General features: G+C 41.1%; 2 protein-coding genes across 12 annotated transcripts in view; one reads left to right on the top strand and one right to left on the bottom strand.

Moving 5' to 3' along the window:
• LOC122556191 (mediator of RNA polymerase II transcription subunit 12-like protein) overlaps positions 1-24500 on the top strand; it is a 609874-nt gene that overhangs the window by 345083 nt on the left and 240291 nt on the right. The window lies entirely within an intron of this gene.
• On the bottom strand, positions 7398-23932 carry LOC122556195 (P2Y purinoceptor 13-like). Of its 4 annotated transcripts, XM_043702737.1 has the most exons (4): positions 23830-23932; positions 23504-23716; positions 19614-19755; positions 7398-9745 (listed from the first exon to the last, which is right to left on the bottom strand). In XM_043702737.1, exon 4 carries the CDS (start codon positions 9734-9736, stop codon positions 8693-8695), a length of 1044 nt encoding a protein of 347 aa, XP_043558672.1. In that variant the 5' UTR covers positions 9737-9745; positions 19614-19755; positions 23504-23716; positions 23830-23932; the 3' UTR covers positions 7398-8692. The 4 variants fall into 4 exon arrangements, with proteins under 4 accessions (XP_043558672.1, XP_043558674.1, XP_043558673.1 ...); XM_043702739.1 differs by lacking the exon at positions 19614-19755 and having other exon boundaries at positions 23504-23926; XM_043702738.1 differs by lacking the exons at positions 23504-23716; positions 23830-23932 and having other exon boundaries at positions 19614-19947.

The raw sequence follows: 24500 nt of genomic DNA, 5'->3' as shown, positions 1-24500 counted from the left end.
AACATAACGCCTGGCGGTGGTTTCTGTTATTTAGAGAAAGGAGATAATGCCATTGCAGAATATGTAAATAAAGATTTGCAGAGTTGATATCAGAACTGAGAGGTTATCAGTGTCAAGAAAGTTGGATCCGGCTTGAAGTCTTTTCTTGAGAGGAAAGAGAAGTCTGGGGGATGTCAATAGAGACCTTAAATACTTCGCATATTTGCTAGGAATGCACATGAGGGAGTAACCCCACATTCCTGATGAAGAGCTTAGGCTCAAAACATCGACTCTTCTGCTCCTCGGATACTGCCTGACCGGCTGGGTTTTTCCAGCACCACAGTTTTTGACTGCATGTAAAACTACAGGATACAATTGCAAGATGATAATGCAACCTTCAGTACTGGAGGGAATTCCTCGAGGGAATTCAGGAGGAATTCCTCTTGGAATATAGGCATAGGGACGGGAACAGGCCATTCAACCAGTCGAGCCTGCTCTGCCATTCACAGCTGTATATCATGGCCAGTCGCAATCCTCAGTGCTCCTTTCCCGTGCTGACTCCATATTCCTTGATGTCACTAGTCTCGAGAATTCCAACAATTCATCATCATCTTTATTGAGGAAGGATGCACGTGTGGAGATTAGCACCAACACAGACCGATTGAGTCCAGCGATCTGTCACTTCTTTGCTATAAATTTGCATTTATCTACAAAGCAGGAATTCAAATCTTTGGGGCATTGTGCAGAAATAGTCATAGAGTGATTGGGTACAATCCCTGCCATTACCTCTGCTGTGATTTCTCTCGTTCTCTTCATGCTAGGCTTTATCTTATGGCTCCTTTTCTGAAGGGTGGCTGTTTTGACAGTGTTTAAAAGGACTGTTTGTTTCTGACTTCCATCATTTGGTTTTTAATACTTGGTCCTTTCATAGAACGCTGATAATAGGAGCTGGAATAGGCCACTCGGCCTTTGAGCCATCTCCACTATTCAGTCTAGTCATGGCTGGTCATCCAACTCAGGACCCTGTTCCCACTCTCTACCCAGACCCTTTGATCCCTTTAGCCCAAAGAACGATATTTACACCATCTTGAAAACATAGAACCTTTTTGGCCTCATTAGCGTTCAATAGTAGAGAATTCCACAGGTTCAGCGTTCTCTGGGTGAGGAAATTTCTGTTCATCCACTCCATGTTATTAATCTAACTGATGTATGGACTTCCACCTATTTTTCTTAATCAACCTGTTCAGAGATTATATTATGCACCTCTGGGACAGGTGAGTCTTGAACCTGGGTCTCTTGGTCTAGGGGCAGGGACACTACCACTGAGCCACAAGATTCATTATCTGTCTGCTTGCAACTCTGAATCACAGTTAATTAAACATGTAAGAATGACCTGTTGTTTTCAAATGGTGTATCCTTTCCTTTCCACATCGTAATACCGCTTGGACAGTGAAGAGAAAACTTTAAGTAATTTTTTTTGTATCCTATACATTTCTGGCACTTTTGATGACACCACCCCTATGAAGAGCTTTGTGGTTTTAATAATGTACATGATTTCATTAATTAGAAGAAAGGGAGACTTACGTTTATAAAGCATTATTTCACATTAGCAAATTCTTTACTGTACTTAATGACTGATCGGATTGTTTGATTTCACTTTAATGATGTTTGTCTTTTAATGTGAATGCATCAAGGCTGTTGCAGACTAAGTTGGATGTAATAGCTAATATTGAGGCTGGGATCGAACCCAGGTCAATGGTGCTGTGAGGCAGCAGTGCTAACCATTGAGCCACCATGCTGTCTGTAAGTCTCTCTGTTACCTGTTTCCTTTTGAGATGTTCCTCAAAGGCTACCTGGTCCCTTTCTTCCTTCTGGTCGTCAGTGATACTTTTGTTTGAAAACATTCCTGATAGGACATCTTGAGTAGTCTTGTGTACTTTAGTGATGTTTTATTATCTATGAATATTGCTGTTGTTATACCACGTGTCACGTGTAGGCTAAGCCAGATCAGGTTGGCAGTTTCCTTCCCTAAAGGACATTAGTGAACCAGATGGGTTTTTCCAGACAATCGACAATGGATTCATGGGTATTGTTAATTCCAGATTTTATTGAATGCTGATTCCACCATTCTGAGCACATTGGGGGCATGTAATCTGAGGAAGCTTGTTGTGGAAGAATCACTCAATGCTCTATAAAAAAAATTACCAGGAGATGCAGAAAATCCTTCATGGAATTAAACTTTAATCTTGCAAAATCAAAGCTGTGGGAGCCAGCAAAATGTCTTCCTGACTCTCCACAATCTCTTTGTTCTCCTGCGATTTATACAGTTATTCTTCCCACGCTTATCTGTTTGGCATTAGCATAGCCAATCATGCTGGCTTGCTTTGCCTTTCTAAACTAATCATCGCCTGCCGCATTAGTTCCCGCCATCACATTTAACCGATCACATTACAACACCATCTTCAGCATTAGCTAGTCTCTATGATTTAGCTAACCTATCACAATGCACTGCCATTATCTGTTACTGGAGCCCTGTAATATGATCCCAGGCATGCATTGCAACACTAAATTAACCACACAACTGCTGGAATAACTTCCATAAGCTCTGTACCATCTTTTGGATAAAAGGATTGGACTTTGTCCCCCCTCCCCCCATCTTTGGTAAAAAGATAAAATCGCTGTTACATTTTTCAGAGAAGAGCAGATAGATTTCAATCTTGCTCTTGTCCATGTATGACCCTTGGCTAAGATCACTGAAGCTGGTCTATGTGCGTTTCTCGTGCTGTCATTTTAACGAGCTAGCTGTGCACAAAGCGGCTCCCATTCTTCCCAGTGGTTTGGTGTCAGAAATGCTTTGCTGATGGAAGAGCTATTTTGCGATGGATTGAAGTGGCTGTAAGAATACAAACAGAAAAAAGTTGGCATAGTCCCAGAAATCCACATTAGAGTGAGACAATCGGTGATCTAAAGGTCACCACATCTTGGGTGAGGGAAGAGGTTGAGAAGGCAGAGCCTTTGTGGTAACGTCTGTCAGTACAGGAAGTGGACCCGCACTGTTGGTGCTACTCCATATTGCAAACCAGGAATGCAGAGCTGAAAAATGTGTTGCTGGAAAAGCGCAGCAGGGCTGGCAGCATCCAAGGAGCAGGAGAATCGACGTTTCGGGCATAAGGCCTTCTTCAAATTCAGCCAACTGAGCTAATTGACCCACCTATAAATTAAAGGTGATTGATCAATGCTGCTGTTGGTGGCTGTTTGCAGCAGTTCCCCATTTGGTGGGAGTGTGGAATCCAACGAAGTCCATTCGATTGGATTGTTTATTTAGATTACTTAAGAACATGGGGGTGACTTAATCCTACCTCACAGAGCATCAGTTTTACACCCCTTCAAACGAGACTGGGTGTAAAATTTGACACATCTAGAATGAGTATTTCAGCTGATCCCATGGGGTAACAATGTTGTGATGCTGCTGGTTGACACTGCAGTCATGACTTAAAAAAAGGACAACTTGGGAAAAAAATAACGTTAAGAGATAATGAGAAAACATTCTATCCTGCAAAAGAGCTACTTATGGATGTAGGTTTGCTTGCTGAGCTGGAAGGTTCATTTCCAGATGTTGCGTCACCCTACTAGGTAACATCTTCAGTGGGCCTCCGGGCGAAGCGCTGTTGATCATTTCTGCTTTCTGTTTATATGTTTTATAATCAAACCCAAACATATAAGTATGAAATGAACCTCCCAGCTCAGCGAGCAAACCTACATCCACGACCTCAACCTGAGTTACAAATCTTCTCGCTAAGAGCTGTTTATCTCACAAGTTCAGTGGTATAGTGCGCACAGCCCATCAGAACAATTTAAAATGTTAATTTTATGCTGAAGATAAAAAAAAACATTCTGACTGAACTGTGTCACAAGCTGCCACAGTGGGATAAGAATTGTCAAATTAGCGTTTGTTGTCCCATCATAATTGAGGCAATTGCTTGTACTCTGGGTGAAATGACACACCAAGTCACTGGAGAAGGAACTAAAATAAAACATTTATTGATTCATTGCATTGAGGAAGATCCAAGTATCTGTTCAATGCTGAAAATCTGAAAGCAATTAACGTGATCAGGATCTCTCTGATGTGTTAGTAAAACAAAAGAGTTATCATCAAAACAGAAAATGATGATCAGAACTAAAATTAGAAACAGCCTTACTTTTTAAATTGCATCTGATAAAGTAAGTTTTGGTCAGTTCTCTGATATCATTGAAAAATCCTGAGACAATATAAATCAAAATAATTTGAAGATTAGTTTGATGATAAACTAGAGTTGGGCTTGGTTATTATGAAAATGGTGCAGTTTAGAAAGGTTGTCTGATCTCAGTTTATCTGAGAGTTTTTAGCTGCAGCTCACGGAGCGACATTAATCAAAATAAATGACAGACAGCAGAGTAAAATGCACAATTATCTTTGATTGCTTGGTTGGCAGATGAGTGTTAATTTCAGTCTGAGTTTTGTCAGGAAAGAGAGTCTGGAATATCACCTGGTTTGAAACTGGACAATCTCTGATGGGATTCAAGTATCTTTTTGCAAAGGAAACTAACCAACGTATGAGCTTGAAAGCATTTGAAAGGTGTGTAGAGCAAAAGACCACACAGTCAAAGAGGGGATAAATGCAAGTTTTGCCTTTAACTGGAGCTGTGTAGAATTCTCCGAAGGACTGTCATACTGATGGTCTGTAAGGAAATAAAACCTTCAAGGTTGATGTGTTGTCTGAGAGAATTCTTGGGACAATAAGAATCACACCAGCGTGCATAAAGTAGGCAATTACAAGCCACATTAATCAAGTTAATAACTTTTGTTTAAGTCTTTTATACACAATAAATTTCATTTTATTTTGAAAAAGTTGCATGTTTTGTGGTGTAGTTCTATTGTTTGATAGAGATATTCAGATTTATTTTGAAATGTTAATTTCCCCACCCCCAACCAGATGATGATGTTATAAATTATTTATTCCTGGTCAACGAAATCAAAGCCTTATATCATTGTGAGGCCTTTAATGGAATAAATTGTATCAAGGCACATTAAAGCAGGAGTATTGAGCAAAATTAGCCACTGAGACTCAGCATAAAGTACATATTCATGCATTGGCCAGAAGCTTGTTCAAAGAGATTGGATAAAAAGATGTCTTCGGAGCAAAGGGAGGTAGAGAGTAGGAGAGGTTTAAGAAGGAAATGAAAGAGCTTACAGGGACCAGGCAGTTGAGGGCACAGGCACTAATAGATGAATGGTTAAGATCAGTGTTTCAAATGCAGTGACAGTAGGTCTATGCTGATGAGCAGGAGTCATTGCATCTATTATGTTTGCTAAACTTGAAAGTAATTTTGAGCTTTGATAGAAAACTTTTTAATCATAGGAACCTGATTATAGTTTTGAAATGGAATTTGATTATCTTCTGATTGCTTGTCTAGAGATGATCTTGCAAGTTGCCCTGTATTAAACACCTCCACCCCTTGTAAATATTTTGGTTATTTTGTGACCGATATTTTGTTCATTCAGTTAGACTGTTGGCATTGCATGTTGTGATGCTACACTGTTATTCTGGTTGCTACAAATAGTCTCTTTGTTAGAATAAAACAAAGAATTGTGGATGCTGGAGAAACTCAGGTCTGGCAGCATCTGTGGAGAGAGAAACAGAGTTAACATTTTGAGTCCAGATACCCTTCAGATCCATTGTTAATCCTGCCTAAAGGACGTTTACTGAAACAACATCATACAACCCAAGGCTACTTGTAGATTTGTAATTGATGCTGTTTTGATGATTTGACTAAAATCCCAGCTAGTATATGTATACATTCACAATCCTTGACTGTTCTGAAGAAATGCTTGAAATGTGTATGATCCATACTATTGTGTACAACATTGTTTAAACTAAATGTAACAGAATAACCCCAAAGTATAGCCATCAGCCATTTTTCCTGATGTTAACTGCTCTATCTCATTCCTGAGTTGATTTTCTTGTATAAATACCTTAATGAGAAACATGATGTTGGCAAAGAGTGGCGATATCAAAGCCAAGGTTGTTAATCATAGTTAGTTAACTCAGAGGGAATGCAGCCATATCCTTGAAGAGAGAGGGCTCCTCATAAGGGATTGTTACATGCTGGAGACCTCTACCTGGGTGAGCTTTAATGGGGTGGGAGAATCTACTCTATACAAATGTTTTGCATGGAGGGAAAGATGCATGAAAACCTGTAATCACAGCAAGGAATTTAGGTTATTTCACTAACGGTAAAATAAAGTCCAAATGGTATATAGTTCTCTTTGAACCCTTGTGTCTCAAGTTCCAAATATATCTCCGTAAAAGCAGTTGCAAATCATGGTGGGTTGCTCATCTAAGAGGTTTGTTCGTGGATTAAATTAAAACATTTCCTATAAATTTTGGTGATTACTGTAAATGCCTGTGGTTGGAGTTTGTGTATATCTCTGCTATGCACCCACTATCTTGCCAAAAGTGAGCATCATTCATTGATTAGGAAGTCTGGCAAGGCTATTGGGGAATGTTCAATAAACTGGCCCATTTGTTTTCCAGGTGTTTCATATACACAGTGCATTGATATTTGACATTGTTTAGATACGTTGTTCCAATTTCTGAAATTGTTACATGTGATCACTCCATTTGAAGACTGGGAGCAGGCAGGCTGAACTGAATGGTTGCTTTCTGTGGAGTAGTTTCAACAATTATTAGCCTGGAGAATAGAGTGCAACATTGTGCTGGTTACTAATAGCACACTCGATTGGGCCAATGTTCTCTGCTTTGAAAGTGGAGGGCTGAGACATTCTAATGCCTTCTCCTAGTAACCATCGATCCCCTCACTAATCAAGAACCTATCTATCTCTGTCTTAAATACACTTAATGATTTGCTTTCCACAGCCTTCTGTGACGGTCAGTTCCACAGATTCACCATTCAATGGATGAAGAAATTCATCCTTATCTCAGTTCTAAAGGGTCATCCCTTCACTCTGAGGCTGTGCCCTCAGGTTCTTGTCTGTCCTACCAGTGGAAACAAAATTGGGAAATGTCCTTGAAGACTGCAAACATTAATGAGCATGTTTGAAATTGTTCTCTGATTCCCATGTGTAGTCTGATTTACATTCCCCACACAGTCTGCATTTTCAGATTTGTTTTATACCTAGTAACTTCAACTGAATTTCATCTTCCAAACACTGAACTGTTACCTCGATCACATGGCTTCAATTTGACAATGGGCTTTTTTTTCCATTCTCGGGATGTGGGTTTTGCTGGTTGGGCCAACATTTATCGCCCATCCTGAAGGTGATGATGAGCCATCTTTGTGAACTACTGCAAACCCTGGCTGGCAGGGGTTTTTGGGCGGTGGGGGGGGGGGGGGTGGCGGGGGGGGAGAGGGGAGGTGGGGGAGCGGGGAGAAGCGTGGTGCAGTGGCAGCCACTGTGCCGCTAGGCAGAAAGTTCAAAGAGTTTGACCTCGTCGCAGTGATCTAGTTCCACTTCAGATTGGTGTGTGACTTGAAGGGGAGCTTTCGGATGGAGGTGCTGCTGTCATGCAAGAATTGCCCTTGGCTTTTAAAAGTGCAAACTCTTCATAGGGGTGCCAGAAACATTGGAATACAGAATGCTCAGCCTGTGAGGGATTGTAGAAACTGTGTTCGATAGGAACCTGAACTTTGCAACACAGGAAGGCTTCATCGTGTCTGTGCTGGCATACTGAGATTGCTATCTAATTAGTGCTGCCCCAGTGCCAATTTACAGCTTTTTTTCTGTTCAAGCAGATGCCTACTTCATTTTTGAAAATAAACTGAATCTGTTTGACTCTTTTAGCTTGTGTATTTCAGATCAAACTACTGGAGGCGTGAAGTTTAAAAAAAATCATTCACCTAGCGTTTTGTTATTTATCTTGAATCGCACTGTGGATTAGATTTTGAGTTTGCTTGCACCTTTTCATAATGAACATCTAGTTTTTCTGGCATGGAAGCAAAACACAAAGGAACCAAGAAATTAAATTGTTGAAGTCCTGTAACATTGAGGAAGTTTTTCATTTTATTAATGGCTATGTTCAAATTGATTTGCTGTACTTAGTTTGTGAGCTTTCCTTTTTGTTTGGTGTTTGTGTGTTTTGAATGTTGGTAGTTTGCATTTTGTTTCCTGGGAAATTTTGAATGATTGCGGACTATTGAATAAGAAGTACCTCTCCAATTTCAGATTTTCAAAAGAATTGTTGTGTTTTGAAGGTTAGAATTGATTTAGGATCTTCCCACCAAGTCTACATCTGATGGATATTTTTACATTTCTTGATGGAGTTTTCCTTTACACCATCCACCAGTGGCTGCTTTGAGTTGGAAAGCATTTCAATTTTGCAGGGAAGCTTGTAACTTAACAATTACCACATGTGCTGCGCTCAGTAAAATTAGCTTGTTGAATAAAGGACATTCGTAAAAGGCGGTTAAAAATATTTTGCCAACAAGTATCAAGCATTAGGATCTGTCATTTAAGAATTACCGCTGTTCATCATAATATTCATCATTAGCTCACAGTGCACAAAAGTGAGACTTCTTGTTAAATGAAGAAATGCAACAGTTAAGATTCATTGAATCTAAAGCATTGAACAGTGGAAGAATACGGAGTTGCTTAATTTTGTAGAAAGTGATGATGAATCCATTCTATAAAGTATTGTCAGTCTACAAATCCATTCTATAAACTACTCTGTGTGACTTCATTGTCATTTGTCCCACTGTGCATGATTCTTGAACTTGTTATACTGTATGATGTGTCTCGGGTAGGTTTGCCTAACCTCTGTCTGAATGCCTTGCACAAAAAGATGTAAATAAGTGGATCCAGGCAGGTGTTTGAAGCGCACAGCCAGAGCGTTGATTCCTTTATATAATACAGCATGTGCTGCTTCCAGCATTCTTTCACTTTCCCCACTTGGCTGAGTGTGTAGGGCACCCTCATGAAATGATACGGCGCAAAACAGATGAAGAAAACTGACACAATGACAAACAATTTGACTCTTGTCTTTCTCTGAGCCTTACTGCCTTTGCTTTTGGACTTTACGTAGGACTCGTAGACCTTCTTGAGTATTACAGCGTAAAGCACGACCATCAGTATGCACACTGCCCAGAAGATGAACTGACTGATATAGCTTAGTGTGGCATGCCACATCAATCCAGCTGGTCCCTTCAGTTTCATGCATTTTGTCACCGATTTTGGTGTGGCCGGTTTGTTCGTCAGGATGACATTGGGAAGAGACAAAAGGAACATGATGACCCAAACTGCTACAGCCAGAAGTTTGCTGAATCTAGGCTTTCGTATGCATGACTTGGCGTGGGGTCTAGTGATTTTGAGGAAACGATCAAAGCTGATCAGCCCTAGAAGTATAATGCTGACGTACATGGTGAAGTAGAAAAGCACCGCTGAGTAGCGGCATACAAACCACCTCACCTGCCAGGGGGCCTGTTGTGTGTCACGGAGTATTTTAAAAGGGAATGTCAAGATCATGAACAAGTCAGCAACGACAATATTTTTCAGGAGGACAATGAAGGTAGAGTTGCTGGGGATTTTTGAAAATATTTTGATTGCCAGGATATTGAGGCTGATACCAACGATGAAGAGGAGACTGTAAAGTGTAGGAAACACCACCTTGGTGACCTGGTAATCTCGGGGACACTTGTCCTGTGATGATGTGTTGGAGAGGTTGATGTCAACATCTGAGGAATTGCAAAGGCTGCTGTTCATACTTGCTTCCTGTGGAACAAACAATAATTACTTGTCATGCTAGCATTTTCTTTAAATAGTTAAGCTAGTACTACCTTTCCAGGTTGGGTTTGAACTTTTCAACACTGGGACTCACTGCAAATTCCCTAGTAATAGTCTACTTGTCCTGACGTACAAAAGGCATTGTCAGCAATGCCAAAGAAGGAAGTGTTATTATTACAGAAATTATAGAATCATACAATACACCAAAAGGTGCTTCTAATCACTGCCTCTTGACGTTCAACAGTGTTACCATCACTGAATCCTCCATTATCAACTTCCTGGGGATTATCATTGACCAGAAACTCAACTGGACCCACCACATAAACATAGTGGCTACAAACAGGTCAGAGGCTAGGAATACTGGGGCGAGTAACTCACCTCCTGACTCAGCAAAGCCTGTCCACCATCTACAAGGCATGAGACAGGGCTGTGATGGAATACGCCCCACATACCTGGATGAGTGCAGCTCGAACAGCATTCAAGAAGCTTGACACCATTCAGAACAAAGCAGCCCACTTGATTGGCACCACATCCACAAGCATCCACTCCCTCCGCCACTGATGCTCAGTAGCAGCAGTGTATACTATCCACAAAATGCACTGTAGAAATTCATCAAAGATCTTCAGACAGCACCTTCCAGACCCATGACCACTTCCATCTCATCTCTGCTTCGTGGCTCACATCCGTCCAAAGAACTCGACGTAATTTTTTAAAAAATGGTAACCCAATGAAGCTGTCATTAAAACTCACCTGGTTCACTAATTGTGTTTAGGGAAGGAAGTCTATGTGTGACCCAACATGTGACTCCAGACCTGCAGGAATGTGGTTGATTCTTAACTGAGCACCTAAATGCCACGCCGTTCAAGGGTTGGGCACCATCATTGTGTATAATGGTCACATCCCGTGAAGAACTAAATTAAACATAAGAGGAAGTACAAATACTGATGAATGTTAACTTGCTGTGAGCCAGCTCTTTCAGAAACTACAAGTAAGGACAAGGGGACTGAAATGTACTGCTTTCTCAGGAGAAAAGAACAGAAAATGCCATGGTTTTTATTTGGTGCTATTGCTTACTTACTGCAGCAGAAGTTCCAAGTATGGGGTATGCTTTGTGTTAATGCAAGTTTGCCTTTTACATCTTCAGTTTAACTTTTTAACAGGACCTAGAATTACATAGTCATCACACATCCAAGAATCATTTGCTCATACCGAATTCATGAGAGAGCCCTCCTGAAGAAGGGTTACCCTCGAAACGTTGACTTCTCCACCTTCTGATGCTACCTAGCTTGCTGTTTCCTTCCAGCCTCCTGCTGTCTCCTGTGCCCAGAGGAGGCTGAACTAAATGTCCCTATGTTCTGCTTCTCCAAGCTATTGTTTGGGTCTGAGTAAAATGAAACCGGATGTTGAGGCCCTACGTTCTTTCTTGGTCAAAGTGTTTTGCAAGTATGGTTTCAAGTCTGATTCGCAAAACGCTTGTTACTTTGAGGATTGTTTAGCTCATTTGACTGAATTTGATGTGAACAGGGTGGGTTCAATTCCCATACGGGAGCTGGGGGTTACCATAAAGGCATTTTCCTCACCTGAAACATGCTGACCCTCAGGTTAAACTCACCAGCGGTCGGCTCCCTCTGTAATGAGGAAGCAGCCCAAAGGGACTGTAGCAACTTTTGTCTTTATTCTGAGCTGCATCGTTTGTGGGACCCTTCTTCTCTGGCCTTGTCTCCCCACAGCTGATGTTAAGAGTTGTGCGATCCAATCCTGAAATCCAGCTGACAATTGAGCGAGCACTCTAGGATATGCATTTGACATTCACCTCGTGCATTCTGAACCCTGACTGGCTGAGTACGTTGGCTGACAGTCACATGTTCTTACTGGCAACCTCCTGACACCTTTGCATGATATTTGATCACCTGCGTCTACGGTTAGGTTTTGCAAACTTTGCAATTTGTTTCAGGCCCTGCTTCTGGACAAAGGACTTGCTGTTCTTTAGTTCCCGTACTGAAGAAAGTCCCAGTAAACACTCCCTGAAGTATTTGTTATTTAATACTGTAAGCAGAATTTGATCTTGTTCAGTAAAAGAAATGACGTATTTACCTAGTGTCTAACATTATGCTATAATGCTCTAAAACATTTTCGACCTACACAGCCAATGGCAGTGTTGTAAATTTAGTTTGCCACAACTGGCTTGGGCAATTTGCTCATGAGCTACCTACCCACACCACTTTATCTCGCCTTAACAGCATATCATTCTATTTCTTTCTCTGTTAAATATTTCATAGAGTCATAGAATCCCTACAGTGTGGGAGCAGGCCATTCATCTCATTGATTCGATACTGATCCTCCAAAAACCATCCCAACCAGAACCATTCCCCTACCAATTTAGCATGGCCAATCCACCTAACCTGCACATCTTTGGACGGTGGGAAGGAACTGGAGGAAACCCACGCAGACACGGAGAATGTAGAAATCCCGCACAGACAGTTGTCTGAGGGTGGAATTGAACAAGGATCCCTGGCGCTGTGAGGCAACAGTGTTAACCACTGAGCTACAATTATTATGGAGAAATCCCATTCATTGTGCTGTTTCATTGAACATTTTGGCTTGAAAGTTTTTGCTTCCAAGATGTTGTTCCTTCTGTTTCTCAGTTATTCTCAAATTTGTAACATTCCTACTGAACCTGACAGTTTAACTTAACAGTTCCCAGCTTCAGAGTATTTTTCATAGAATTATTGAATCCCTGCAGTGTGGAAACAGGCCATTTTTTTGCATTCTTTTCATGGGACATGGGGATCACGAGCAATGCCAGCAATTATTGCCAATCTTTAATAGCTCTTGAGAAAGTGCTGATGAACTGCCTCCTTGAACTGCTGCAGTCCAATGTGTTGTGGGTATACCCACTTGCAGTTGAAAAGGGAGTTCTAGGGTTTTGACCGAGCAACAATGAAGGGATGGCGATGTAGTTCCAAGCAGTGCTCCCTCTAAATTTTCTTCTTCAGCACACACCTCCAGGGTTTGACCCTGGCTGTGACATCCAGAACTAGAAGTCAATGTTGTGATCCACGTTGACACACCATTTACTGTCTGTGGAATATTACAAGTTAGAAGGAACATTGGTTCCAAGTCTGAATGGCATGTGGCTTAGAGAAAAATGTGCAAGCTGTGGTACTCCCACATATCTGCTACACTGGATCTTCTAAGTGATAAAGGATACAGGTTTAGATGGTACTATTAAAGGAGCCTTGGTGAGTTGCTGCAGTGCCCCTTGTAGATGGGCACATGCTGTTGCTGGTGGGGTAAGTGAATGTTTAAGGGGAATTGAGTTCCAATTGAGAAGGCTGCTTTAAACTGGGCTCTGAAACAGCTTCTTAAGAATGACCAACTATTTGACCTCCTCGGATTTCCTCCTTACCTTTTTCTGGGAGAAACCTTATTAAGATTGTGGTAAAAGACCTCTTAGCGATATAGTGCAGAGGCTTTTGTACCTCATTGGTTTAGTTAGATTATGCTCCATAAAGTACATTGAGTCTTCTGCTCATAGATTAGTAATAAGATGAATGGTTTGAGTAATATTTCCCTTGTCAAGAAAGAAAATTGCACTGTCAGGTTTGTTCATTTTTATTAATAAGATTCACTTGTCCATGGGATGAAATGAAGGTCACTCGTTAAATCAGTGAGAGTGAAGTGTGAGAGAAAATGCTAATGCAGTTATTATTTGCTGAAGAATCTGAGTGATTTTACTGTTTTACTACCTCTTTCATGTTTGAGTTGCTGTAAAGTTTTCCCTGTTAAGTAGTTGCATCAGAACAATGGGCCAGCTAAGATGAGGTATCTCCCATGTATGTCATTTGACCTTCAATGCCTTTTCAGAAAGGATAAAGTCAGCATTTTAAAAAGGAAAAAAAAACTCATCTAAGTGTCTTTGGATTAAGGTGGCTTTACTTGGCAGAAAATTAATTATCAATGTTTTCATCACCATGTCTCTCCACCCCTTTCCCGGGGGTGGTGTGCTGGGCACGGGAGGGAGAGGAAGATGGGTTTATGGCAATGACTGTTCACAGACAAGTACAGACAACTGTCAAATAACAAAATATAGTTGATCTACGCATTGTGATTTTGTACTAACAGACACCGTGGACTTCGACAAGGGTAATACATTCTGAGAATATGAAAAATGTGAGCCCTCTCATTCATGTGAACCTGTAACCACAGGATCAGTAAACTCTCAGCTGGTTAATTTCTTGCCAATAAATTGAGAAGGCTCCCTTGTATTTTAAATAACAAATAACCTTAAACAAAGAATGAACATTTAAGGCTGATTATGAGTTAACTCTATCTGTGGTACTTTGCCTCATCAATCACAGATAAAATTTTGATTTATTTATATGCGCTGTGGAGAATATTACAGACCTGATTGTCTAATGTCATCTCTGTAGGTAACATAGATTCATAGAGTCAAAGACTCTCCCCATTCAGAAGGAGGCCATTTGATCCATCATGTCTGTGCAAGCTCCTGAAGGAGCTACCCAGCTGGTGCCATTCTCCAGCTGTAACCCTCTAAATTCATCAAGTTCAAATATTTATCCTGCTCTCTTCTGACAACTTGTGTGGAATCCACCTGCACTACTCTCCCAGGCAGCGCATTACAAATCCTAACAACTCTTTGAGTAAAGAGGTTTCTCCTCATCTCACTTCTAGCTCCCTTGCTGATAATCTTCAAATTTAAAAATCACGCAACACCAGGTTATAGTCCAACAGGTTCATTTGGAAGCGCAAGCTTTCAGTGCGGTGTTCCTTCATCAGGTGGTTCATCAGGAAGGAGCAGCGCACCGAAAGCTAGTGCTTCCAGTTAAACCTGTTGGACTCTCACCTGGTGTTGTGTGATTTTTAACTTTGTACACCCCAGCGAAACAACGGCATCGCCAAATCAGTCTTCAAATTGTGACCCCGAGTTACTGACAAACCAATTGGTGGAAACAGAATATCCTCCACCCTGAAAATAAATTGTTAATAATTTCAAGATCATCACTTAGTCTTTGCTCCTAGTAGAATAAGCTTAATTTCTCTGATGTAAAATCCCTTATTCCTGGTATCATTCCAGTGAACCTTCTTCAAATTCTTTTTCCAGGGCTTTAACATCTTCAAATAAGGTGCACATACTTGACGCAATACTCCAAATATGGCCTGACCAATGATTTGTAGCATCACTTCCTTACCTAGCATACAAACTGTGGAGCCTCCTATTTTTTTTCAAACAAATGGCTTTAATAAGTAATTAATTCGATGCTGGGATTTTTTTATTTGCCTTGAGGATTGTTGTGGCTATACAGGACATTGGTTAGGCCACTTTTGGAATATTGTGTGCAATTCTGGACTCCCTCCTATCGGAAGAATGTTGTGAAACTTGAAAGGGTTCAGAAAAGATTTACAAGGATGTTGCCAGAGTTGGAGGGTTTGAGGTATAGGGAGAGGCTGAATAGGCTGGGGCTGTTTTCCCTGGAGTATCAGAGGCTCAGAGGTGACCTTACAGTGGCTTATAAAATCATGAGGGGGAATGGGCAGGGCGAACAGCCAAGGTCTTTTCCCTGGAGTTGGGGGAGTCCAGAACTAGAGGGCACAGGTTTAAGGTGAGAGGGGAAGGATATAAAAGAGACCTAAAGGACAACTTTTTCACGCGAAGGGCGGTGCGTGTATGAAATGAGCTGCCAGAAGAATTGTTTGAGGCTGGTACAATTACAGCATTTAAAAGGCATCTGGATGGGTATATGAATAGGAAGGGTTTAGTGGGATATTGGACAAATGCTGGCAAATGGGACTGGATTAATTTGGGATATCTGGTTGGCATGGATGAGTTGAACTGAAGGGTCTGTTTCTGTGCTATACCTCTCTATAATTCTATGACTCTAAGTGAGGAGCTCTAAATATAACCTATTGAGCAATAAATTGGAAATTAAGCTGAAGTTTTTACAGAAACTGGTGAAGATGTGGAACTTGTACCACAGTGGTTAGAGTGAATAAAATAATATATAAATTGAGAGGAAGTCAGTAGAGCCCTGGACTTTTTAATTCTAACCACATATTTTGGTAATCTATAAAAAGCACAGAATGGAGAATATCTTAACTAAATGTTCAAGTGCAAAAAAATAAATCCTTGGCCCAAAAGAGGGATTTATATATTGTCACAGTAAAGTGAGGTTTTTGGCACTCTGTCCAAAAAAATATTGGAATCCCTACAGTATGGAAGCAGGCCATTCAACCTATCGAGTCCAAACTGACCCTTCCAAAGAGTATTGCAACCAAACCCATTCCCCCTATCCTATCCCTGTAACCCAGCATTTCCCATGGTTAATCCACCTAGCCTGCCGATCCCTGGACACTGTGGGACAATTTAGCATGGCCAATCCACCTAACCTGCACATCTTTGGACTGTGGGGGGAAACCGGAGCACCCAGAGGGCACTCACACAGACGGTGCTAACGACTGAGCTATTGTGCCAGATGATGAAAGCAGTGTATTCAAATATGTTTAAAGTAGCGATACATGGATTCTTGATGTGCAAGGTGGTGACATTATCGGGGCTAAGCAGGAATATAGAGTGATCTGATTGGCCGTGATTTTACTGAATGGCAGGAATGCTTAGAGACGTAAAAGATCTATGAAATAGGACATAATATCACATATATTTCAACAAAAAATTCCAGGCATGATATTTGGTGAGATCGTGATGAATCAGTGAGCATTTTGGATGATATCAACATTAAAAGACATTGAAAACCTTCACTCTTTCTCATCCAGTTTTTCGAGGGGTTTGCTGACATAGTGCATTCAATAGGCTCATTTTTCCAAAAACAGGAACCGCTTACTGTGGTGACTGACAAGCGTCCATTGGAGATTCAGCAAATTTCTTGATTTAAAGCTTTCCACCAGCAAACGAGTAGTCAAATAAATGCGAAACGAAGAGTAGAATGATAGAAATCTCACTAATTTGCTTGTTTAATGTTGATTATCGTTTTTCTTTCTGACATTGAATTATTTTGTGGTACCATGATTGTGTTGTATGTATGAGGAGAAAGTGAGGTCTACAGATGCTGGAGATCAGAGCTGAAAATGTGTTGCTGGAAAAGCGCAGTAGGTCAGGCAGCATCCAGGGAACAGGAGAATTGACATTTCGGGCATAAGCCCTTCTTCAGGAAGGGCGTCTTTCCTGAAGAAGGGCTTATGCGCGAAACGTCGATTCTCCTGTTCCCTGGATGCTGCCTGACCTGCTGCGCTTTTCCAGCAACACATTTTCAGCTGTGTTGTATGTATGGCAGTTTTAATAACGCTTTAGACAATTAGGATCCATCATTGTGGGAAGAATTTGAATTCACGGAGTCAGTAGAATTTGAAGAACCTTCTTACTTGATTACTCTTGATTGATGTTAATGTCAGTTCTCCCTCATGTGTTGGAATTGACTGTAGTTGACGGTTACTGTTTAAACAAATAATCTTTTCTTTAAGAAAAAGCCCTTATTCATGAAAGAAGGAACATCCTGGAGGATCATGGAGAGGGGTAATCATTGAGTTACCTGGAGTGCAAGGAGCCTATTGTGGTAGGTGAATCACAGAATTATAACAGTGTAGAAGGAGGCTGTTCACTTCTTTGTACCTACACCGGCTCAATTATCTGCTGCCCATCTCCTGTCTGCGTTTTACACAAGTCCTGGCACACCATTATACTATCAGAGAAACCACACAATGCTCTCTTGAATACCTCCACTAACCCTCCCTTCAGCACATTTCTATCAGTGCATTTCATACCCTAACTGCTCACTGTTTGAAACAAAGGTTATTACTTACAACATCCTTGCTTTGTTTATACATCACTTTAAATCTCTGCCCCTCTTGTTCTTGATCCTTTTACAAGTGGGAACAGCCTCTCCTGATCTACTCTATCCAACCAGCTCATGACTTTGAAAGCCTTAATCAGATCTTCCCATCGCTGTCTTTTCTTCAAAACAAAACAGCCCTAGCCTCGTCAATCAATCTTCATAGCTGAAGCTTCACATTCTTAAAACTATGCTTGTAAATCATTCCTGCCCTCCCTCCAATGCATATGCATCTTTCCTATAATGTGACATTCACCGAGAGTCATAGAGATGTCCAGCATGGAAACAGACCCTTCAGTCCAACTCATTCATGTCGACCAGCTATACTAAACTAATCTAATCCCATTTGCCAGCATTTGGTCCATATCCCTCCAAACCCTTCCTATTCATATACTCATCTAGATGCCTTTTAAAGGTTGTAATTATACCAGCCTCCACCACCTTTCTCTGGCAGCTCATTCCATACACGCACCACCCTCTGTGTGAAAAAGTTGCCCCTAAGATCCCTTTGAATTCTTTCCCCTCTCACCTTAAACCTATGCCCTCTATTTTTGAACTCCGCCACGCCAGGGAAAGAAACCTAGACTATTTACTCTATCCATGCCCCTCATGATTTTATAAACCTCTATAAAGTCACCCCTCAGTCTCCGATGCTCCAGGGAAAATAGCCCCAGCATATTCAGCCCCGAAACTTCGAACCCTGGCACCATCTTTGTAAATCTTTTCTGAACCATTTCAAGTTTCACAACATCCATCCTATAGCAGGGAGACCAGAATGACATGCTGTATTCCAAAAGTGGCCTAACCAATGTCTTGTTCAGCTGCAACATGACCTCGCAACTCCTATATTCAATGTACTGACCAATAAAGGCAAGCATACCAAATGCTGCCTTCACTATCCAGCCTACCTGCGACTCCATTTGCAAGGAACTATGAAGCTGCACTCCAAGGTTTCTTTTTTTTCAGCAACACTCCACAGTGCCTCCATGCTTTTGCACTCTATCCCCCTATTAATAAAGCCAAGAATATTGAATGCTTCATTTCTGCTCTCTCCACCTGTCCTGCTACCTTCAATGATGTTCACACATACATCCAGGTCCCTCTGCTCCTTTATCCCATTTAGAATTTTCTGTTGTCTTTGAGTGTTCTTCTGAATTCTACTTCATCTCTCCATTGAATTTTGTCTGCCCACTCCACCAACCTGTCAATGTCCTTTTGGAGTTCCAAACTGTTCTCCTCACACTTATTTTACAATTCTTGCAAGTTTAACATCATCTGCAGACTTTGAAATTTCTCACTGCATGTCACGATCTCAATCATTAATACATATTTGGAAAAGCAAGAGCCTCAATACTGACCCCTGGAAAGCTCCACTGTAAACCTTCCTCCAGCCCGAAAACTATCGATTAACCATTACTGTTTCCTATCACTCAGCCTTTTTTTACTCCATGTTGCTATCGTTTCTTTAGTACTTTGACCTGTAGTTTTCTTCACGAGTCTGTTGTGAGGCACTGTATCAGATGCTTTCTGGAAATCCTTGTATAACAGGTCATTAGTGTTAACCTCATCAACCCTCTCTGTTTCCCCTTCAAAAACCTCCAACAAGTTAATTGCCCTTTAGAAATCCATGCTGACTCTACTTTTATCAACATACCTTTTTCCATAACACCAAATATTCCATCCTGAATAATTGTTTCCAAAGGTTTCCCCAGTACCAAAGTTAAGCCAATTGATCTGTAATTACCAGGGTTAGCCTTGCCACCTTTTTTTGAAGCAAGGCTGTAATGTTGGCAAACTCCAGTCTTCTGGCACCTCACTCAAGTCCAGGGAAGACTGAAATATAATGAGTGCGCTATCTGAACACTGGAGGAGAGAAATGGAAGGCCACATGACTGGGTAGCAGGAAGAGGTGGAGACCGTAGGAGGGCACAGACTTAATGAGAAAACAATCAAACTTGGGTTGCATAGGATTGGGGATAAAACAATCCTACCTGAAAGTGTTTTTTCCCAGGTGAATCAGTATTGTAATCTGATTATATTCTGTCCTTTGTTGTAACTCTTGACTCCTTTATTGATTCAAATATGCCCAATTCCACTCTTAAAGATATTCAATGACTCAGCCTTCACTGTTTTCTGTAGAAGAGAATTATAAAGATAATATTTACTCTCGCCTTCATTACTTGTCCAGATCTCCACCTTAATGGCCTGACCCTTTAATTTTAAGTGATGATTCCCTCCACAAAAAGAAACAATCTCTCAGCATCTACTCTGCAATGCCTACTCAGGATCTTTCCTGCTTCAAATAGACTAGCTATCATTCCTTAAAACTCCCAGCCTTTCCTTGGAAAACAATCCCTTCATTGCAGTTGTCAGCGAGTAATCAGTATCTGAAAATCTTCCAATGTAATTGCATCCTATCAAATGAGGAAACCAAAACTCTACACAGTACTCTGGGTTTGGTCTGACTGATGCCTTTTACAGTTAGAGCAGAACTTCCTTATTTTTATTTCACATGTCTCTTGCAAGAAAGGCGAGCCTTCAATTTGCCTTCCTAATCCCAGGCTGTATCTGCTTGGTCAGAGTTTTTGTTATTCTTATGCAATGATATCCAAATCCCTTTTGTACTACAGCACTCAGCAACCACTCTCTATTTAAATAGTATTTGTTTGGTTTTCCATTCTTCTTGACAATGTGGAGAACGCCACATCTTTCCACATAATGCTCACTCTGCCAACTCACTTAACATATTTGTAACCCTTTTGTAGGCTTTTTGTGTACCCCCGCAACCTGTTACTCTATGTATCTTTGTGCCACCTGCAAATTTACCCTCAATCCAGTCGCTGCCTTTATCCAAGCTGTCAATAAAGACGGTAAATAGTTGAAACCCGACCAGTGATCTTTGTGGCACTCCATTAGTTATAATTTGTCAATCTGAAAATCACCTAATTGTCTTGACCTCTCTTTCTCTAATCAACAAGGAGAAACCATCACAGAGCAAAGGTGCTGGGAAAATTAATGATCCTAACCATCCTCTAATCATACTAATATTTCACCTCCAACGTTCTTATTTTGTGTAGCCAGTTCCTCTTTGACATCCTATCAAGTGGCATTTGGAAATCCAAGTACATTATATATAGACCCTTCTTTATCCACCCTGTTCTATCCGCGAAAAATAAACAATAAATTGGCCGAACACCGTATCCCTTTCACGAAATCATGTTGACTCTCCCTGATGGCTTTATGATTTTTACATGTACTACAACTTCCTTAGTAATGGATTCTCACTTTTTCCAATGAGTGAAGTCCGATCACTAACCTGGTGTTTCTGCCTCCTTCCTTGAATAGGGGTTTTACATTGTAATTTTCCGATTCTCTGGGACCTTTTCAGGATCTTTGCAATTTTGAAAGCTTACAACCAGTGCCCTCACTAATTCTGTGGAGCCTCCTTTGAGAACTCCTTGGGTGCAGGCCACAAGGCATAGGAAAGTTGTCTGACTTTAGGATCATTAATTTTCCCAGCACCTTTGCTCTGTGATGGTTTCTCCTTGTTGATTATAATAATCTTGTGCACCTCTAACAAATCTCCCCTTAATCTTCATTGCTTCAAGTAGAGCAGGCTTATTTTTCCAAACTGACCGTGTCAATAACATGTTCCATGCCTGGAACCATTTTGGGGTATCTCCCAGCGTACCCTCTTAAAGACCATCACATTCTTAAAGTGTGGTGACCAGAGCTGAGCCTGCTTTTTAAGCTGGGGCTTCTTAGAGGTCATCATATGTTCTTTTCGTTTTGTAGTTTGCCAATCTATTTAAAAACACTAGTAACTATTGCCCAGATTCAGTTCCTGTTCTTCCTTCTTCCCTGAAAACTGTTTAATATTTGACTCAGCATCCTTTTACTTCTCTTGGACATTTTTGTGGGTTTTTTTTTTCTTAAATTCATGGGATGTGGGTGTCACTGACTCTGGTAATGTTTGTTGCCCAAGCCTAATTGTTCTGTCTGAGGTGGTGAGCTGCCTCCTTTGCGTATATGCAGCTCATGTAATTTTCTATAAAATAATCAAGGGTAATGTATCACTTTGTAGAACATCTTAATTCAATAACACGTCATGTGTGTGTGTTTTTTTTTGTTTTGGTATACAATGTAGAAATTGAACAAATTGCGTCAGATGCTGAGGGGTGACCTTATAGAGGTTTGTAAAATCATGAGGGGCATGGATAAGATAAATAGACAAGGTCTTTTCCCTGGAGTCAGGGAGTCCAGAACGAGAGGGCATAGGTTTAGGGTGAGAGGGGAAAGATATAAAAGAGACCCAAGGGGCAACTCTTTCACGCAGCGGGTGGTACGTGTATGGAATGAGCTGCCAGAGGAAGTGATGGAGGCTGGTACAATTATAACATTTAAGAGGCATCTGTATGGGTATATGAATAGGAAGGGTTTGGAGGGATATAGGCCGGGTGCTGGCAGGTGGGTCTAGATTGGGTTGGGATATCTGTTTGGCATGGACAAGTTGACCGAAGGGTCTGTTTCCGTGCTGTACATCTCTATGACTCTGACTCTATGTTTTGGAAATGTCCTCCATGATGTGGAGTTGGGTACCTTTGTTGGTTTTGCAAGGTTGTGACATGTAAGACCATGGGTAGAGTATAGATTTGAAAGGTGACTTAATCCCTATTGTTTACAACATCCAGAAAGCCTGGACAACATTCCTCATTTCATAGTGGGATGCAACATTGCAGGAAATCCCTTTTGCCCTTCTGTCAGCTCTTGAGACTAATCACATCGCTTTACCAAACTCCTACTCTCTCCCATATCCTGCAATTTCTTCTTTGCTTCTGGTATTTATTGAGCTCACTTCTTGAACCTGCTTCCGCCACTCTTTCACAGAATTTTCTAAATGACAACCACTCACTTCACAAAGAATCATAAAATTGAATTATATCGTATAGAAGGGGTCCTTTGGCCCTTGAATCTTTACGTCCAAAAATATAAAACCACCTGCAGCTGTCTGTGATATAGAAGTAACATTTATTTTCAGTAGCATTCACACAAAAGACAGACAAACAAACAAACATAGTTAAGGGACAAATGAAGGGCAATAACAAAACTGTCCAGATGACATTCCATGATGTGTTTTTTCACAGGCAAAGATAATTGTTTCTTGATTGGATTTTTTGAAGGTGTCAGTCAAGGTCACCTTTTCAGTGCCCTCAGAGGACGCCAGTGATATTTAGTTTCTGTTCTCTGAACTTGCAATGGCTAATAATAGAAGTTAGATAGGGGAGCTTTCGAACCTTCATGCTGTAGCATGACCAGCCAAACTCTTTCTCCCATTAAACAGTGTCCAAACTCAGGTGTTTCCCTATCAGATTGACTGTCTCCCCATGACGCCCCAGTTACAATTTGGCATCAGTCTTTCTGTTTGAACATAATGTCTCTTCCAGACTGCCTGGACTCAGTTTCCAAGTGCTTTTTCATAGAATCCCTATAGTGTGGAGGCAGGCCATTCAGCCCATCGAGTCTACACCTCTGAACAACAATCCACCCAGCCACATCTCCCTAACTTATCTCTGTAAGTCTGCATTTCCCATGGCTAACCCATCTAGCCTGCACATCCCGGGATACTTTACTATCGCTAATCCACCTAACCAGCACATCTTTGGCCTGGAGGAGGAAACCCACATAGTGACAAGGAGAGTGTGCAAATTCTGCACAGACAGTCGCCCAAGGCTGGAATCGAACCAGGTTCCCTGGTGCTGTGAGCCACCGTGCTGCCCACCCTTTGTCTCTTTCTCACTTTAGAGTTTTCAGTCTCACAACGTCAACCCAATGAGTTTAAAGATTAGCCTCATAACTTATTGTTAAAATAAAATGCACTTACATTACAAATTGATTGAAAGAGCTTCTGGTTTCCCAAACATTTAAGCAGTACGAATGCTTGTGGGTTCTCAGAAGCAAGTTTATCTCGCTGTCCGTTTTCCGAAATGTCTTGTGTTGTGGGTTTTTGTCTTCCTGTTGGCTGCAGTGTTCACCATGCGAAGCAAGTTATGATGGCTTTGCAAAGCTTGGTTTTGCAATTTACTAGTATAATTACCTTAATTAAATCACACCACGCACATCGTCAATATGCTGTCTGTTAAACTAATCACAATTTTGTTGTCAGATGCTAACTCTTCACTATATAGTCCTCTAATCTTTTTACTACACCTGCATTCAGTTGAAATTGAGGGCATCAGATTATTGGTACACCAGCTGCTGCACTTCTGTTGAATGGTGTTCTCTCCGTTCTGCAATCTACCCAATTAGCGACTTTACAGTGGTCTGATCAGTGAGCAACATAGGGGAAGCATGAACCTTATATAGAAGCAGAAGTTGCTTTGTAGGAAACTGTAATTCCTCAGAAGTTTACTTCAGTTTATAGCCATAATTTCAAAATCCCTTTCGTTTCTTAGTATCGATCGGTATTGATTTTAGACAACACATAAAGTCTTCACTGTCTTTAAATATGTCCAGTGAGCTTCCATGCTGTAAACCTGCAGACTTCCTAACATTAGTTGTACAGGAGCTCAGTCAGAGCAGCAGCAAATCCCACCCGGAGTCCTGTCAGAATTCCAAACGGCTGATGTAAGGAGCATCAGTGCAAAAGTGAAAACTGATGAGCAAGCAGTGGTCATCTTCGCATTCTGTTTGCAGGTTTTGAATATAGTATCTACGTTGGCGATAAAGTTAGAATGATACCTAAAAAGCAATGTGAATAATGGAACTAACAAAATAATCAACTCATTAAGAATGGCATTACCGGTGGTGTGTCTAAGCTGCAGTATATGGGGGTTCAAGGCTGCCATGTGATCCAGGACAGACTTATCTGCAGCAACTGT

This window comes from Chiloscyllium plagiosum, chromosome 13, assembly GCF_004010195.1.
Source record: "Chiloscyllium plagiosum isolate BGI_BamShark_2017 chromosome 13, ASM401019v2, whole genome shotgun sequence".
Lineage (NCBI taxonomy): Eukaryota > Metazoa > Chordata > Chondrichthyes > Orectolobiformes > Hemiscylliidae > Chiloscyllium > Chiloscyllium plagiosum.
The sequence above is the reverse complement of the archived record's forward strand: the minus strand, read 5'-3'. Positions and strand labels throughout refer to the sequence as shown.